Source organism: Puccinia triticina, chromosome 2A (assembly GCF_026914185.1).
Source record: "Puccinia triticina chromosome 2A, complete sequence".
NCBI lineage: Eukaryota > Fungi > Basidiomycota > Pucciniomycetes > Pucciniales > Pucciniaceae > Puccinia > Puccinia triticina.
Window position 1 is genome coordinate 8886859 of NC_070559.1, and position 18218 is coordinate 8905076.

The window sequence follows — 18218 nt, forward strand, 5'->3', positions numbered from 1 at the left end:
TTATACTTGGTGCTATTGGGTTTAGGATTTCAGAAGGTGGTAATGTTGCAGTAGAATTAGTGAAACCCATTTTCTTGGAAATGCAGGGATTAATTTGAATTTGGCTAAAAGAAAATGGTGAAAACCTTTTCAATAGGGTGAAAGTCTGAGTTAAGTCAAGGTTGGACTTGTGTCACACAGCTTTCTGCGGGTATGTTTGTGTGACACACATATCACCACACAGCTGAGTGCCCACGTGACACCAGTATATTAGGTGAAATCTTTACAAATTTATATGAAACAATTACCCACATGCACACACATCCTTTTGCGGGGATTGTCTAAAGTCATTCAAAACCCCTCATGAGTAATCTGGTGCTCCCTTGAACTTGTCCCAGACTTCCAACTCCCTTGTGAAAAAAAAATCAGAAAATTCCCCAACAAATTTGTATGTGAGAATGCCCATTTGCCTGTCTGAAACCTGCCAGATCACAATGTGGTTATGGTGGGTGAGTGATAAAATTTTTATCATTTGATGCCAAAAAAACATCAAGGAGATAAGCCAGTGAGTGATGCTAGCTCAGTTCAAAGTAAAATCACACTTTATCTCAAAGGATATGATGCTTACAGCATCAATAAAAACAAAGGATATAATTATCCACTATCTTATTTTTTCCTGCACATCTATACATATTTTGAGTGATGAAAACAGAAAAACTATTCATTGAATATATGCACTTTCATAACACAGTCATATCTACAAAGTGACAAATTCTGTTTTTCATGTATGAAAACATATTTTGAGTTGTGTGGAAGACAAAATAACCACATGAAAATATATTATTACATCAAGAAAAACCTGTTTCTGCCTGGCCAAGAAGTTAAAATAGTTACAATAAATTGAATGGTCAAGTGGGGGTTTGTTTCAAGTTGATTTCAACCCATTCCCAATGTGATTTCAGAAACATTCAGCATCAATTAGGGTGTTCAAAGTTGACTTGCATAAAATCATAACACCATAAAATCATAAAATTCTAAGCTGAAAAAAATATGTTGCACCCAAGCACTCAAATTAGAGCAACATTTCTAGAATGGTACATATGAAATCATCACTTGAAAGTTTTATAATTTTATGATTTTATGCATTGAAAATTTTATGATTTCAACTTTGAACACCCTTAATTTAGCATAAAAATAAGCATAAATTCAGCACAAAAATTTCCACAATTCCAGAGTAAAGTTCCACAAGAAATCTCAAAATCTTCCTAAAGAGAGGGGTGATGACACTGCACCAGGGAAAATAAACTGTCACAAGACTACAGGTGACATCAGCCTAAGTCCAATGAGCTACCCACCAGTTGCAAAGCTGGCTGCATGGACAGCCCCCTATAGGAAACAAAGGGGCCCTTGGCGCCTAGTGGTGGTAAGACCAGAGCAGGTTCAAAGTAATCACCATTGTTGCTTGATGTCACTTGATGTCTGGTGACAATTTATTTTTCCTGGTGCTTTCATGTGAGTGCTGAGCAAACTCTCCTGGTGCAAAATCAAGGCTAAGCTATAAATAATATGCTACGAAAGAATGAGAACAGTATAGAGTTAATTTAATCTAGACTGGAGATAAGAAAAAAAGAAAAGCTAGAAATTTGAATACATGAATGTGGGTTCAATCCTCACTCTGAATAACTTTTGATCTGGCTTCCTGGCATCATACTGAGTTCATGTGGTTGTTTAGTGTCAACTTGAGCAAACATCTTGCTCATACTGATAAAAACAGCCACAAATTAGGGCCTCTACCAGAAATTTACACCTAAGTTACCCAAATCTGGGAAAACATGTAACGTACCCGGTTTTGTTCAAAATATCCAGGGAATGTAACTAGAAAAAATGGAGCCCATTTTCTGCAAGAGATATTGTAACTCCAAATTAGATATCTGTAACTAGCAGATAATGTAACGGTATGGAGCTTTGACCGGTGCTAGGCCGGCGACAGCGCTGGGAGGGGAAAAAGGTGCCTGGTGGCTGCCCTCTCGGATCGGTCCAGAAGGAGTCGTGCGGATTCGAATTGATAGCTTGTGGTTGGGTGGTTTTGAGAGTTCGCCGAGGATTGGATTCTCGACGGCGGTTTTGTTGAGGATTCTGAGATGGTTGAGGGATTTGTCAAAGGGAAGGGGATTCTTGGACTCGGACTCTGGACTCTGGAGATCAATAAGATTTGATGGCGGATCAGAATGCCATGGCCACCCATCATCCAAGTTCGAGCTGAACTTGGACTCAGGGTGACATGTCACATACATTTCATCACATCATCCGCGCGCGCAAGCGCGCGCAACAAAACCACACAACACAGAGAAGAAGGAAGAAAACAAGAAAAGAACAAACAAGAACAAGGAGAAAAACCCTGAGCCTGACTGAGAGATGAAAGAGAAGAACAGAGCACCAAGAAATGAAAGATCACAGAGCAGCAACAAAAACCATACAAGTGAGAATGGAGGAAAGAAAGGAGGAAACAGGGGATAAAAGGAAAAACAAAGAAAAAAAACCAACAACAAACCCACAGCAAATGCTGTGTTAGGACCAAGAAAGGTGAAAAAGGATAGATGAGAGAGGGAATGGAAAAAGGGAATAGGGAAGAGAATTTGAAGGGAGGGGAAGATCTTGAAGTCTTGAAGAAGGTTGAATATTGAGGATCTTGAAGAATGAAGTCTTGATGATCTTGAAATCTTGAGGGTCTTGAGAGTAGAGCTGATCTTGCTGGTGGCGAGGGAACTGCTTCTGACTAGCTGTCAACAAAATGGGCCACCACAACGGTAAAGGTTACATTACACTCAGAGTTATCCATTTGGAGAACATATCTGCCCACTGCTGCCAGCTGGTCCTGTTTCTGTGCAAAAATCATGGCATTCCGTGATTGCAATTATTTTGTGTTTGCCTCACACTGTGAAATAAGATCATCATGATAATTTTCACTTTGGCACAGGAAGGCTGTTGCCACCGGGCTGTGTATGGCAGAATTGGGGGAGAGTAAATTGGGACTGTGCCCAAGAACCCCATCACTATAGCATCACATTCACTCTTGATGTCCAACCAACAAACAAGCAGCAATACATTTTTGGTTACTACCCCGGCCCTTGCCCTAAAAAAATCATACATTTGAGGTGAGTAACTTTTACTGGTCAAAATGACTATACATACAGCTGGGGTGCGTAGTACTTTTGCTTTTTGACAAAAAAATCATAAATTTTTGTTACTGTGCTCCATAGGAACTTTCCCGGATCCTGTCACAACTCTCCAATACGGCAAAGCCGCTTTGCACATGATAGTCGGAGGAAAGCAAAGAAAATGATAAAGACAAAGTTGATAATAATATCCAACTAATTCAAAATCCAAGTCACATAAAACAACAAATGCAAGTTAGTTCAAGAGCTTAGTGATTCTCTCAATCTCATCTATAGACTTTCCAGCATCTAAAAACTTGGCAAACAACTCCATCTTCTTTGACTTATTCTCTTGAGAACCTTGGCAATCGAGTTTTTCCAATTCAAACTTTCAATCTTTGTCCCTCTCCTCCTTCTCCAAGGTCAACTTCTTCTCCTCCAACTTGATTCCGTGATCCCACTTTTTTACCTTGAGTTCCTTTGTATGATTGAATTTCTTTTCATCCAAATAGATTCCTTTACTATCAGTTTCAATCAATAGATGATACTTCATCTTCTCAAAGTTTAGATTCTCTCAAGCAACCTCAGACTTGCCTAAAAACACATCCAAAAAAATTGCATCAATTATGATTCCAAACAAAAATTCAATAGGATGACGGACCAGCTTCCCTCTTCAATGTGTAATCTTCATAGGCAACAAAAGGAATAGGAACACTGCTTCGGCAAGACTGGCTTTTAGGGTTGATGTTTTTTGATTTTGAAGCTTGGCGTTTCCCTTTATTTGGACTAGGCCTTGGAGTTTCAGAAGATGTGTTGTCATTTGTCAAATCGTCCAAGGCAAGCTCAGCAGCTGTCAAAACAGTGGAAGAAGATTTGTGCTTCTTCTTTCTTGAAGCTGGTTTCTTAGGTTGACTGGAGTCTTCATCAGTTGTATTGTGTACTGCAACCTCGGCAGCTCAGAACGATCTGGACTTCTTCTTCTTTGCTGCAGTTTTCTTTGTTGGGCTTGCAGCTTCACTTTGATTGGAATCATGCTTTTGGGAAGGTTTTGTGAAAGCTGTCGAAGTTGATTTATAAATTTCCTTGCGCTTCCTCTTTGATCCCATTTCCTTCAATGGAGAGTCGTTCAAATCATTGTTGTCTTGCAGGCCAATATCTTGTGAAGTGTTGTTGAGATTGATTTGAGAGGATTGATTGTTTTAGAATTTCTTCCGGTGTCAATAACATTTTTGCCTGATGGAAGGCTATCACATAGTTGAACAAACAATTTCTTGGAAAGCTGGACAGGAGCATGTATCAGTAAACATTATTTCAGTGAATTTGATTTCAATTAAAAACGTTCATCTAATCTTGCCACAGCTTTTGGATCTCCTCTATTTTCATTTGAATGATCTGAATGTTTGCTCTAAGAATTTCAATTTGTATTCAGTTTAGTTATGAAACAAAACAATTTGTATGAATGATTTAGGTGTGCTTACACTCACTCAATTCTCCTCAACATACTCAATTGAGCTATCATCATCAGAGGTTGGTTTGGGTCCATTTTTTTGATGCTTCTTTGGACTTCTCAACAATAGATTGATTGCGGAGGAGTTTGATTGCTTCTCTTCATCGGAGCCGTCAGAGCCGTCTTGGTTTTTGTCATCTGAATGATCCTCAGAAGAATGACTTGAATCCTCTGCATCTTTCCGACACCAAGGAGTCACATCTGGACAATCACCAAATAAGTCATCCATTTCAGCATAAAGGGCACACATGCTGTCAAGCTTCTCAGCAATTGTACTGATTCCAGCTTGTTGATTGTTGGGGGTTAGAGCAAATCCAGTAGAAAGTGATTGTGTATGAGCCTTCTTGTATTTCGTCCGGTAAGACATGAATTGATCTTTCATTTGTCGAGGTGTGAGATCGATTTTTGAGGGAGACTGATTGCAAAGGTTGATAGCCATTAACTTGTAACCATTGATCTTCCCTTTAACTGGTCATCCAACTTTAGGGGCCTTGTCGTCTCCAAAACAAGCGATGTAGTTTTTCCTGTCTCTGAGCCAGTTGATTATGATAAGGTAATCTTCTCGCTTCAGATGACCTTGGGTAGTAGCGATTTTGTCCACCTCTCCCAAATTGTTCTTTGGGAATCGGTTCTTAAGGAAGGACCTTGATTCCTTCTGTGTTGGTTTCTTCGCTGCCAAAAATTTGTTTTGGGCCATTCTGTTGGTATGATGAAGAAGGATGAGAAAGAGATCAATGGGATCAAAGGTATAAGTATACTTTGAATTGACGTGGAGTTAAAACTTACCTTGAAAAAACAGATTCGAATGAAGTCGGGGTGGTTGAGGTTGGAGTGTGGATGATATTTTGGCTGGGATGATTTGATTTGTACTTCAAAATCAGATGTATTTGGTTGAGAACAGGTATTTTTTTGTCTTATATTTGACAGGCCCTGGCCAAAAAAGAACCTTTTTTTGCTTTTGCAATTGAGGATTTTGCAATCAAGGATTGCGTGAGACCCGTTGATTAGGTAATGGTGGGTTTGGTCATATTTGATACCCCCTAATTTGGATAACTAAAAAGATTTTATGTTATCCAATTGAACTGCTGTAACGTAAAGTAACGTATCTGCCCACCGCTGACAGGACCATCTGTCCAAGCATTTTACAAAACACAATATGAGAATCAGGGGATGATGCAGTGATGACTCTAACCCCCCCTCAACAGCAGTCTGGCATCCATATTTTTTTTTCTCCCCTCCCCCCCCCCTTGGAAGCAGCATCATTGATGGCAATAACACCAGGTGACTGCCAGTGTGGTAGTAACCCGATGACCCAGACATCAGAACTACTTGAAAAAAGTACTTATTGCTGGGAGTATTTCTTCACAGCAGCAAAAAAAACGTGCACACAAAATTTGTATGAATCTTTTGACCAAGCTCTGAACCTACACATAAAATATGTATGAATGAGCTTCAAAAATGTATGAATTTTTCAAAAACATTGGGATTTTGGTTTCTGTGTTCTATTGGGGCTTTCCTGGGTCCTGTTTGTCATGTTGGATATGCAATATGGGTGACCTTGATTATGTAATACATACCGTCTAATACACACGCGTCCCGTCATCGTCAACTTGTAACCATCCACTCAATTCTGCAATCTCGCTCTCATATCGCTCACACCACGCAATCAAAACTCAAAGCTTCCCATGTTGGCTCAGTATCGTAGGCTGTTAAACCTGCCCAATCTGGCATTAGCTGTTGCTCTGATCTCGAATACCGTTAGGTCTATCAAATTCGATCTCCACGCTAGTCATTCACCTGCACCGTGAGTGGAACGGATTTGGAAACTGGCTGTCAAATTCAAGATGTGGGGTCTGATCGATTATCAACTAACTATCATCAGACAATGTATATGGTATTATGCCATGACCGATACTCTGGTAAGCTTCCACTCACATCTGAAGCATGATCCGACACAGATCTGTCTGACTCATATCACCTTCATCTAGGTCGTCATCTCAACCAATATCGAAAACGGGGATAACCAGAAGGTAGATCTCGAGGTTATCGATGGCTCAACCCACAAGAACGTTTACCAATCTAAAAAAGACCTTCAAGGAGAGACTCGAATAGCAATCACTACCCATAATGATGCCGATCTGGGTGTCTGTTTTACGAATCGCCTTGACTCCCGTGATTGATCATTCCTACCACTCTCGACTTGTAAATCGGGTTCTGATAGCTTACGCAGCCTCTTAATTTTTTTTATTGGTCAAATCAAACAAAAAGATGTGCATCTCGCTCGTCCAGCCCAAAAACGGAGTATCGATTTCGATGTAGACATTGGTGCAGATGCTGTTGACTACAACGCGATCGCCAAGGCTGAATCATTATCCGGGCTAGAGGTTGAGATGAGGAAACTCGAAGGAATCGTAACAGAAATCGTCGAAGAACTGAATTACTTGAAACGGCGCGAAGCCAAGATGAGGGACACGAACGGTATGCAGCACTACTCCCCTTCTGTTTTTTTTTTTTCCTTCTGCTTGTGCGATCTAATCACTCAATCTATTTCTCCTTTCAATGGAAAATCAAACCTGTCTCAAAAAATCTTAACAGAATCTACAAATGCCAGGGTAAAGAATTTTGCCATTTTGACCGTAACTGTGTTGCTTTCGTCTGGAATTTGGCAAATTTGGTACTTGAGGAAATTCTTCAAAAGTAAACATTTGATTGAATAGTATTTTTTTTCTTCTTTTTTCTTTTTTTTTCTTCTTTTTTCTTTTTTTTTCTCATTTCTCTCTGCTCTTATTTTTTCTGATGTGGAATACAAACAAGAAAAAGCTGCACCAAACAATGTCAAAGACTTACATCTGGGGGAACAAAGAATAGCATTATGTAAATCTATGCCAATGTGAATAAATGATGCCCACAAATGTAGCTCCTGATGAAGTTTTCTACACATCTTATATATTCAACCCATTGTAATAGTACAACTGAGGAGGCTCCCAATACCTCTGATGTAAAGTTTGAGACGTCCTCAATCCACTTTTGACTGCAAAAGCGACCTCGGTCTGAACCAATAGGTGTGTACGCAATCTTTGGCACCCTTTGCGTGTTATGCCGCACCACGTTTAGCCGAGTCGTACTTGAATCAATGAGACTCGCTGCCACAGCCAAGCCATACTCAATGATGCTGCTGTATACGCTTGATAAGGACTTATTCTGCGCTGTAATTACTACCCGTCTTGAAGGCTCTGTTGCTCCTAATCCCTCCGACTTGAATCCGACTGCCTGAAATCCAAGTTTTGATGATTATTCACCCCAGCGCGCTGTTCATTTGTCCTACGCTACTGATACTCATCAGCGCATCACCAGTGCAATGCTCTAACGCAGGCTTGTCTGATGGAACTGGGTTCAAGGGGACGGAGGAAGCAGCTTCCCTGTGAGTTTTCAAGGAACTTTTCCAAAAAAAAAAAGTGTTCTTTCCATGTTTATCTCCTTCAATTTCCCTTTGGCATTTCAGTATATCACACTCAACCAGGGCTACTCATGAGTAAGTAAGCTCTCAGGTGAAGATGCCTGTCAATCACAAAAACTAATTTACGGATTCTTTTTCTGCAGCGATTTGCTACGGACCTCAGCAGAAAGGTGTGTCAATGTGGAAAATATAAAGAAATGATTTTGAGCTGAGGGAGACACTTCTGAATATCACAAGATTGCATGCAAACTCAGAAAGGGAAAATTTTGTCAAAAATGATTTCACAGTTTCTGATTCTGATTCCAGGGGGTCCAAAGTTGAAGCACAAAGAGTACCCGGGAAAAACAAAGGCAAGTTGTCACCCAAATAGGATCACAAATATTGGGTTATAGTTATACAACACTGAGTATGGGTATACTTCCTGCATCACTTTCTCCCCAACCCTTTCAAAAAACATATGAAGAACCAGAAACTGACCAGCAAAAAGCAAAAACAAAAACAAAGCAGCAAAGACCTTCAAAATATGCTTCATACCCAAAACCTGACATTGAAGACTCTGAGGAAATGGTGTAAGTTTATACAGAGCTGTTGAGTAACTGATCCAAAAATAGAAATAAAAGTAACATGATATGAAAATATGAACAAATTTTAGGTCTTTAAAAACATTTATGTTTCTTGCACCAAGGGTGATGAGAATCCGCCCAGGATTCATGCCCCTCTTTTCAAGATGGATGGCGTTAGTTCAATTTTAACAATTTGAAAGCAATTTTTGGCCTTCTACCAAGGTTGTTCCTCCCGATACTTGCTCCTATATTGATTCATACTTTTCCCAGGAAATATTATTGGGATGCTGTTGAACGGAGGCCTTTTCAACATCTCCCTATCTCAATACTAGTCTCAGAAGCCTTAAGGTGGCTTACAATTGATGTTAAAGAGTGTGTATATTTAATTTTTTCTCACCTGCCTTTCCCATATCCTGTCTCTTAAGTTTTCAAAGCCTTTTTTTTATCCTTGTCTCATCACCCTCTGCCCACTAGGGGCCTATGTAGGCCTAATGGCTCCAAATTACTTAATTATCTGATCTAGTATTGATTTTCTTATATTCTAGCTTGAGCAATCCATTTGTCACAGACATTGCGTCAGGGGAGAGTAAAACAAAAATTGAAGACTACTTGATTCATAAGTTTCGAGAGCGGTAAGTTGATCATTCATATTTTATCTCAAATTTAAGGAAACAAGTTTTGATCTCAAGAAACTATTATGTGAACTTACAATGATGATGAAAACTAGTACGTTGGATGAAGTCTTGCAGATATCATACGGCAATCTTCGGCAAAGCGAGAAGAAGTACTTGATAGAATTTGCGCTCAAGAAAGCGGACAAAGGCGGCAAGCATCCTTCTGAACCTGGCTGGAACTTGGTAGATGTTGCCATATTGCAAAAGCAATGGTCTAATAGCCGGAAGCCGATCGGATTCCACATCTCAGATAAGTGGGAGCAAAATAAACCCAAGGGTGCTTACACTTCAAGCAAGCGCAAGTCGATTGGATCCTACGTTTCGGACTGGTGGATGAAGCTGTGCAATTTCTTCAAAAATCTTTGGAAAAACACGTGCAAGTTATCTACAACGATTTGGACCAAAACTTTTGGATGTTCCAAAGTGAGATGTCATTGATCTCTTGATCAGATCTCTTCTCATTTCTGCTATGTGTTGGGTTGAGGTTTTATATACTCCAGTCTCTCGATGAAGCTAAACAGAGAGGTGTATTTGAGCAGGATAGTTTCAGTTTAAACGCTGTGTTCTAAATACACGTACACATATGATTATAATTTTGCAATTCATTGCTTGCTGTTGCTTTGTTATTTGTGGCCGATGCGTGCCCAGCTACTCTAGCATAAATCTGTGTTTTGCTTTCGTTTGACATTTGTTGTGTACCCACCTTTATTCCTCTGGATGTTTACTTTGTCGGAAACTATGAGGGAAAGTGGAGCAAATTAACAGCTGAAGAGAGGTTTGAGTTTAAGCGTCAAAGGACTTGAAGAAAGAACTTCAAGCAAAACACGTCTCTTTGAAATTGATTTGATTTTGAAGAGTGGACGACTTCTCGTCAAGATCTAGTCCCCCCCCCCCCCCCCAGCAATGACTTGAGAGCCTCAAAAGCTAGATTTCCGTGCCTCAACCGAGATCTGCGAGGGTGGACGGGAAGTTTATCCACCCTGTTGTTGACCGGGCTGTCGAGGTCGACGATCAGGATCGATAGAGAAATATGTAGCCAGGCGGGCCGATTGCGGGGCCCATGAGCTGATCGATGGTGGAGAAAGCCTTGAGAGGTGAGCAGCAGCTTCTTGAATATTTAGATGGCTGCTCGGTCGAGCAAGGTCCGCTGAAGTGGTTCGGTTCGATTAGCTGGCCAGGCTGGGAAGCGATAGATCGGGAGCTGCGAGCCGGCTATGTATGTATCAGGATGATCGTTGCGGAATCCGGAGGGAATGGACTGGCCGGACCAGCTGGGCCACACAGCTTCCACAACCCAGAGAACAGCGGGGCACTCTCCTTTAATTCTTCACGGTAAGCGGAGTCTGGATGTGGCCGCCAGTGTTGTGTATCCAAATGCATGCTGGATGTATGTAAATATGCAGCCGGCCAGTTTGGAAGCTTGTGAGGCTGGGAATGATTTATTCACCGAGCGCTGGTCGTGAGCTTGATTGGCGAATGGACAGGCAAGATTACAGTCAATGAATAATATTTGAGACAAGCGTGCAGATCGAGGCAGAACTGCAGTTGTGTTACTTATAAATGTGAGAGTAAAAAATAAATATAATGTCTCTCGGTGAGTCTGCAGCTTGCTGGGGTGACATACATATAAAAGAAGATGTGCTCTCTTCTCTCCGCTGATGGATGAACCCTCTCGCTTAGAACGAAGTGACGTGCTATGTAGCTCCGGAGCAGCCGATGTTTCCTTCCCGATTCGGAATCCCACCGAATCTCAGATTCCCGAGGGGAGCACGCCCTGTTGTGTATAACAACCTGCAGTCCTCGATACTTCCGGCCGGCGATTCCCCCCATTTCTTGTAACATTTCCTCCTGCCAACGCCCGGAGAGTGCGATGGATCTAGTCAAGGTAAATATGTACGATGGGAGCCGCCCTCGAGCAGCAGCCAGCCCCGAACTGTCAACTGACTGCCTCCTTCTGCCCCCAGCTCCTCGAGTATTTCTACCCGCTGGCGGACTCGGCCGGCTCCCCGAGCCCCGCTCGCTCGCACACTCCCCACTCCCAGCCGGACAGTGAGGCCGAGGGGCGCCCAGCAGGTCAGTGCTTCTCACGAGCCCGCCTCCGCTGGAGAAGACTCCCATGGCTGGCAGGGGACTCCCACCAAGCTCCCCCAGATATGTAATCTTTCCCCTGATCTGGGTGGGAGCGAGCTTCCCTCTCATCGCACACACACGCTAACCACTCCTGCCCATCCCATCCCAGCCTGCCCCTACCAGCCCCAGCCCATCCAGCAACAGCAGCAACACCCACTCCATGCGCCCAGCAACTGCCAGCAGCCCCCGCCTCTGCCCGCCGACTCCGACCAGTCCTCCTGCTCCTTCTACTCCTGCACGCCCCAGCTGAGCCCCCCCAGCCCGCCCCACGCACCCCCTGCCCTCCTCCCGGCGGCTGGCCTCCCGCGCCGAGCCGGCTCCACCCAATCCACCCTCAGCAGTCCTCCCGCCAGCGCCGCCCACCACTCAGACTCGCCCGCCTCCAGCCTCCGCCATTCCCGCATCAGCACCCCCCACTCTTCCCGCCGATCGTCCCGAGCACCCCCCTCCGTCCAGATCACCAGCCCATCCTCCTCGCCCCCCGCGCCCAAGCCACCTGTCCCGCCCAGCTGTCTCGCATCCGCCCTCCCCCACCCATCCCGCTCGGCTTCCGCACTCCTCCAGCCACTCCGCTTCCACCGCCCATCCTCCGTCCATCTGGCCCCCAGCTCAGCCTCTCTCTCCAGTCTGGCCCATGAACACAAACCAGCATCCTGGCGCGCTCGTCGGCACTCCGCAGTCAGCCTTAACCCCGCCCAGCACATACAACCACCCGTCTGGGCCCACCCCCATCATCTTATGAGCTCAAACCAACCCCAGCTCTCCTCGGCAAACCCTTTATCCTTCCAGAAGTCCTCCTCCCCCGATCTGCTCCAATCCTCGCCCTCGCTCACGGCTGCCAGACCGGTCGGCGGGATTGGCGAATCTCCATTCCGCCCAAAACATGGCTCGGCCGGACATCTCCTCTCGACCACCCTCAATCACTCGCGTCTGTTCAAACAACTACCCTCCCGTCAGCGCTCGCTAACCCAGCATGGAACCCACCCTAGCCCGTCAACCTTCCAAAGAATCCACACAAGGAACCTGTCTACCCACTCCTCCTCAAACACCTCAACCTTCCAAAGAACCCACAGAAAGAACCTGTCTGACTGCCCATCCTCCGAATCCAATCATCCCTTCTCCTCTATCGGCCGGCCCTCGACGCCTACACTCAATCAACTCGAGATCCCCTCACTCATCGCCCCCACCCGCACCCGGCGCGACAACCAGGAACCGCGGTCGATCGTCACCAGCTTGGGCTTGGCGCCAATCTCACAGTCCACAAACCATCCATTCGGCTTCCCGCTACATCATCCTTCCAAAGACAGCTCGACCAAGCTAAGCTCATTGCATGGCTCGTCTAACCACACCGGAGCAACATCCGATCTACCGCGCTCCCTCTCTCAAGGCTCATCGATCCCTTCGCTCTTGAATCCCTTACGAGTCAAGCCCATTGTGAATGACCAACCCCAGATCGATCCGCAAACACTACCAGAGCAGACCAACACCACACAGCTCACAACAGCTTCTGATCGGGTACCACACGAAACGCCTGCAGGTACATCAGGTCCTCAGCCCCTCATCGCGAATCATCCGTTTCAGACCCGGGCAACTTGTCACCCCGGCTCCAACCGACTAGCCGACCAGGACGCGTACCATCCGCAGCCTCAGCAGTCACATCCCCGCCAGATCGCCCCCGTCAATCCTCCGCCGTCGCCCAAACAGGATGTGACTGCAAGCAGAGCTCGAGAAACGCTCGAGCCAGGGGTTTCCTTCGAGCCATCTGGGAAGTCGTTTTGTAAATATGCCCTGCCGAAGCCCCGCCTGGAAGTGACCCTAGCAACACCTAACGTCACTCAACAATCTGTGGGCGACCGCAAGCGTGGTGAAAATCATACGAAACCAGCCACCGAGACCTGTCCCGCTGTTTTTTTCCCATACACGACGCCCCCGACCGCGTCTGATATGCAGACAGAAGAACTCAAAGAACGGTATTGGAATTCAAAGACAGAAAATATCAGCGCCCATGAGGTTTGGGCCGAGATTTACATATCCAGGCTCGAACGCAAACTTTGGAAGGCACAAGCTGAGGCAGACTTCTCAGTAGATTGTCTCGCGTTGTGTTTACCTACAGGTGCCAAGGGGAGTAGTACTCTCAAACCTCAGAACGGTCGTCGCCGTGTCGCCTCGGCGTCCGATGCCGAGCAGGGCCGCACCGAAGCTCCATCGTCACGCCCTAAAAAAAACAACCAGACCAAGGCAGGATCAAACAAGCGCGGCAGGTTTGATTTCACAAACTTTCAAAAAGCTGGCTCGACAAATGAGAAGGTGCTGAGCAAGCTGATCAGCTGTCAGCCGAGTAGTCCCCTAGAGATCAGTGATGGCCCTCTGCAACGCCTTCCATGTATCAGCTCGAGCCAATCACAATCCACTGGCGCAATAACTCCCTACAGACCTGAGATTTTTTCGCCCTCACATCACCCATCCCAGTCAATCCTTCGCTCCGCGGCGTCGTCCCGAGTCATTCGGCATCAGGCAGCGGCTGATTTCCCGAGAAATGGCGATTCTCAGCGCGGCTATCGTATCGTTCTACCCACTGACAGTTCCCAGCAGCAAAGAACATTCCGGCGTAGATCTCGCTCTGTGCCCGACTTGCGCCGGATTCATCTCCAGCTACCATCGCCACCCAACTCGATGAAAGACTCAACTGGGTTTTCCGGCGATCATACAACCGGGTTTTCTGGAGATCTTGCATACAAGGATTCTCCAGGATTGCTTTCTCATATCCATCGGCCGTGGCCCGCAGAGGATCCCACCTCTCAAACCAGCCTTTCAATACCTCAAACACTAATCGATGCCATGTTCCCCCCCGCTTCCGACGTCGCGAAAGACACGCCCTCCTACCCCCCAGAGTTCGTAGTTCACCTTTTATTCCATCGACTGTGTGGAGGGAATCATAAATTGATGTTTTCTATTCCATTCCAGGAATCTATTATCGGTTGACTCGAGTATCCGGCCTGTTCGCTGTGTTACTTCTCCCAAAGAGCTCCACAAGTCAATATGTGCCACCATTGAAGTTCCTGATAACACCTTCACGTCTTCCCGCCCGGATTCCGCCGCTGCCAATGAGCTGTCAGAACCATTACCAAAGGGCCCCTTATATTCGCTTCCTCGGTTTATCGAGCCGCGCCTTGCGACTGTCGTGGCACTGCCTCCACCACCCCGGAGGCGCAATCCCACTCCAGTAACATCTACAAATAGCTCGAGTCAAAATTCTTTTGCGGGAACCAAACGGAGTACGAACGACTCGATGGTGGCTCATCTATCTCCTGCAACGCCCTCTGAAAAAACCGGCCCCGAGTTCCCAATGCCCCCCTCCGTCAGACTGGTCCGCAGATCGGCGTCACCCCTCACTCCCCCAGACCCAAGTGCCGATGCGATCATGCCGAACTCCGCTCCCACCACTGGCCTCCTATTTGAGCCTCCTGAGCGAATCAGGAGCCAAAGTTTTTCGTCGGTTTATCCGACTTCTCCCACTTGTGAATCGCCCGTTGACAGTGCCCATAGATACAGTGGATTCTTCTCACAGGTTTCTAGTCGGCCTTGCTCATTTGGTGTGAGTGTGCCCTGGATTGATCGGGAAGATCGGGATCAGACAGCCGCTTTGACGCCCAACAGGCCACCTCTCTCAGCCATATATCTGACTTCTACACCACAAATCTCTCAAAGCCACGCCGGGGGAGATGCTCAACCGGCCAAAACGTTCATGGATTCTCTGAATGAGGCTCGCAATTCTTCTCACTCGGGTGGAAGTGGGTCTACTCATTCGGCCATCGACCCTGACAAGCCTATCAACCAAGCCGATCTCGTAAGTGTGCCTATGAGCAATTTTAACAAAAAACCCCGCGAGGTCGGATTACTGACTCCCAGTTGACTCACCTCAGTTTTATCAAGTACCCGCATCGCCACGTCGGAGTCTGATTCAAGACTATGATGATCATATAATCAAATCGAAGCAACCCTCAGATGAACAAGCCGGGGAAAGCACATCCCCCACAGTCGTCAAACGATCAGGCTTAATCGACGAAATCCTAGCGGGATATGCTGGTCCGCGAAGAGCGCCGATAGCACGATCCAGACTGGAACCCAATGAGCCAACCTTGGACGGTGTAGAGGATAGAGTGAGTTGACTTGATCAGTTGCTGCAACAACCTCTCCTAAGCCCCCTTATCTTTCTCTTGCCAATAATTAGGAGGAAACAAGATCGGCCGAATCGGGTTCTATCGCGTCCCACACCGATTCCTCTCAGCATTGGCCCCGACCGACGGTGACCCAGAGAATCCCGCGGATCATTGATGCCTTTGAAGCGCGCCAATCGTCGCGCTCTCGGGCCGGCTCACACTCTCACTCCCACTGAACCGTCCTCTGCTTGCTGGCTGTGTGTGCCTTGATGACATATGTATACCCTCAGTCTAGATCCCGACGCTTCAATTGCTTTAGTGCCTTCGGATCATCCCAACACGTTCTGTGTTATATACCCTCCCCAAAAATAAACTATCAGATCATTAATCTAATGTAGAAATGACCTTGTACATACTCCGACCAGAGAGCTTATCTAATCCATTCATCTCTCTCTCTCTCTCTCTCCCTCTCTCCTTTCGTCCTTTCGTCGTTCAGCACTCAAACATTCATTTCGGATCTTCCTTTTATCGCTTTAATCCAAGTTTGTTGTTTTGATACATACCCACACCCACATAGACACACATACATACATATACATACCTTGTCTGCTCTCGGAAACAGTTTTATCCTCTGATTATCTCTCTTTCTCAGATCTTTGTTGTTGTTTTTTCCGTCTTCTGTGCTTGGATACGTACCGTCGTTTGTCGTTCTTTCTCTTTTTCTCTTTTCTGCATGAGAGGAACACCGACCAAAGCATGCTTCAATTGATTGGAATTCCCTTTTTGCTTTCATGGTGACCGGGGTCCCAACATGACCAAGAAATGGATACATAAATATGTGTTTGGGCGATCTTTTCAAGAAATAATTGGCCGCATACAATGTATTGCCGTGTAAGATGTGGCAATAAACTTATATGAGGTTGGTAGCGCGGGATCTAACTCCCTCAGACAAATATCTCGGAAGTTCTTAACACGCTGGGATGGATAAGTGTTGAACTTTGAAGTGTGTCGGATGTGAAAATAACTGCAGTCACCACAGTGAATACAGATCTGTGGCACCATTCAATGAGTTCACCTCATGGTCACAGCAGATACGAAAAAGCTTGCGTTTGGGGGGTCTGAAAATCCGACCCCCAGGCTCAGAAAAAGCCACACCCAAACAAAGCCACAGAGAGATACAGGACCTGTATCTCTCTGTGGTTTCCATACCCCCCACCCCCCGATGCCGGCACCATATCCCCCCCCCATTCCGGCCGCACCCACCCCAGCCATCCTCGATCCCCCAGCCCCCCAAATCCCCCCCCCCCCCCCCACTCAGCCCGTTGTGAGTTTCTCAATCCCTCCCTCGTCTCTCCTTCCTGGCTTTGGCTGACCCACCGACCTCTGCACCCTCCCCCCAGGCCCGAAACCATTGGACCAGCCGAGATCAGTCAAACACCCCGCAGCAGAGCATTTGCCCGCTTTGCAGGTATGTAAATTTGGAACTTTGTTATTCTTCATCCTCCGGCTGACATCCCCTGGGGATCTCACACGCTCAGGTATCAACGGCCGATGGACCACCAGTTTGACTCACGAATCCCGCCACTCCCCTTTGCAAACGAGCCCAGCGGCACCCAAGAATCCTACTTGGGGCCGTCTCTGGGCGATGTACCCGACTCAAGATCGTACGTGCTATTCGACCAGTTGCAAACGCAGGCGTTCCCGTTGCAATCGCAAACCCAGCCCCTTCCTTCCCCAAATCACGGGCTACCCAACAGCCAGGCGCCTGCCCCGCGACCACAGCCGCTGCATGCGTATCCACAACCACCCCAAGTACCGCCCAACTTGCAGCCGCAACCCCACTCCTCGCCGCCGCGCTCCCAGGTCGCCTCTCCCGCCCACCCACCACGCCAGCAGCAATCAAAGGAATCCGCCGCGTCCAAATTCAAGGGCCCTCCAAGGGCAATCATCCTTGAATTTGCGGTTTTTGCCCCTTCGGTTGCCCATGAGATCGCCCTAGCTCAGAAGGGGAAACCGACGCCGGCCGTGCCCGAATGGTCAAAGTTAGGCCACGCAGGCGTCATTACCTGGATGGTCCACCTCTCGGACTACTTGTTTGACTTGTTCAAACGAGATTTCATCATGAGGGTGTCGGTCAATCGCGAACATGTCTGCACGCATTTGAGGAAGTTGGAGTTGGAGGGCAATAAGATCCAGTGGCGGTGCACGATCCACAACAATCGTGTTTTCGGAGTCGCCCGCAACACGGCAGTCACATCCGAGGAAGAATGGTCGAACTTCGTGACGGAGGTAGCTCGCAACCCCGGGAATGAGGTCAAAGTGAAAATCACCATGCAGGACCCATCAGTCCTGGAGAAGCAGGCTGCTGCGGTGAGATCACTCTTTCTCATTTGGAGCTTTTGATTGGATGGGCTGACTTTTGTAACCTTTCCCCAAAGGTGCGAGCTCAAGACGAAAACCTGGCCCTTATTCATGCGCCAGAGGAAACACGCCTGGCGCTGCAACGTAAGGCGACTTGCTTGGTGATGAACGTAAGTCATCCTTACGGTCTTTACGGTCTACTTACGTTCATCGCTGGTTTTGGATGCTGACT

The 18218-nt window shown here is 46.5% G+C and overlaps 3 protein-coding genes across 3 annotated transcripts; all 3 read left to right on the forward strand.

Moving 5' to 3' along the window:
- Positions 1-6326: 6326 nt before the first annotated feature.
- PtA15_2A940 (uncharacterized protein) lies at positions 6327-7915 on the forward strand (the record flags this gene model as incomplete). The annotated part of the gene is made up of 5 exons (XM_053167013.1): positions 6327-6445; positions 6524-6560; positions 6630-6813; positions 6910-7119; positions 7872-7915. The coding sequence occupies 5 exons, from the start codon at positions 6327-6329 to the stop codon at positions 7913-7915; spliced, it is 594 nt and encodes a 197-aa protein (XP_053018178.1).
- Positions 7916-12203: 4288 nt separating this feature from the next.
- On the forward strand, positions 12204-15861 carry PtA15_2A941 (uncharacterized protein; the record flags this gene model as incomplete). The annotated part of the gene is made up of 4 exons (XM_053167014.1): positions 12204-14356; positions 14430-15312; positions 15389-15625; positions 15697-15861. The coding sequence occupies 4 exons, from the start codon at positions 12204-12206 to the stop codon at positions 15859-15861; spliced, it is 3438 nt and encodes a 1145-aa protein (XP_053018179.1).
- A 1315-nt stretch (positions 15862-17176) lies between these two features.
- Positions 17177-18028, forward strand: PtA15_2A942 (uncharacterized protein; the record flags this gene model as incomplete). Its single annotated transcript, XM_053167015.1, has 2 exons — positions 17177-17187; positions 17383-18028. 2 exons carry the CDS (start codon positions 17177-17179, stop codon positions 18026-18028), a joined length of 657 nt encoding a protein of 218 aa, XP_053018180.1.
- Positions 18029-18218: the final 190 nt, after the last annotated feature.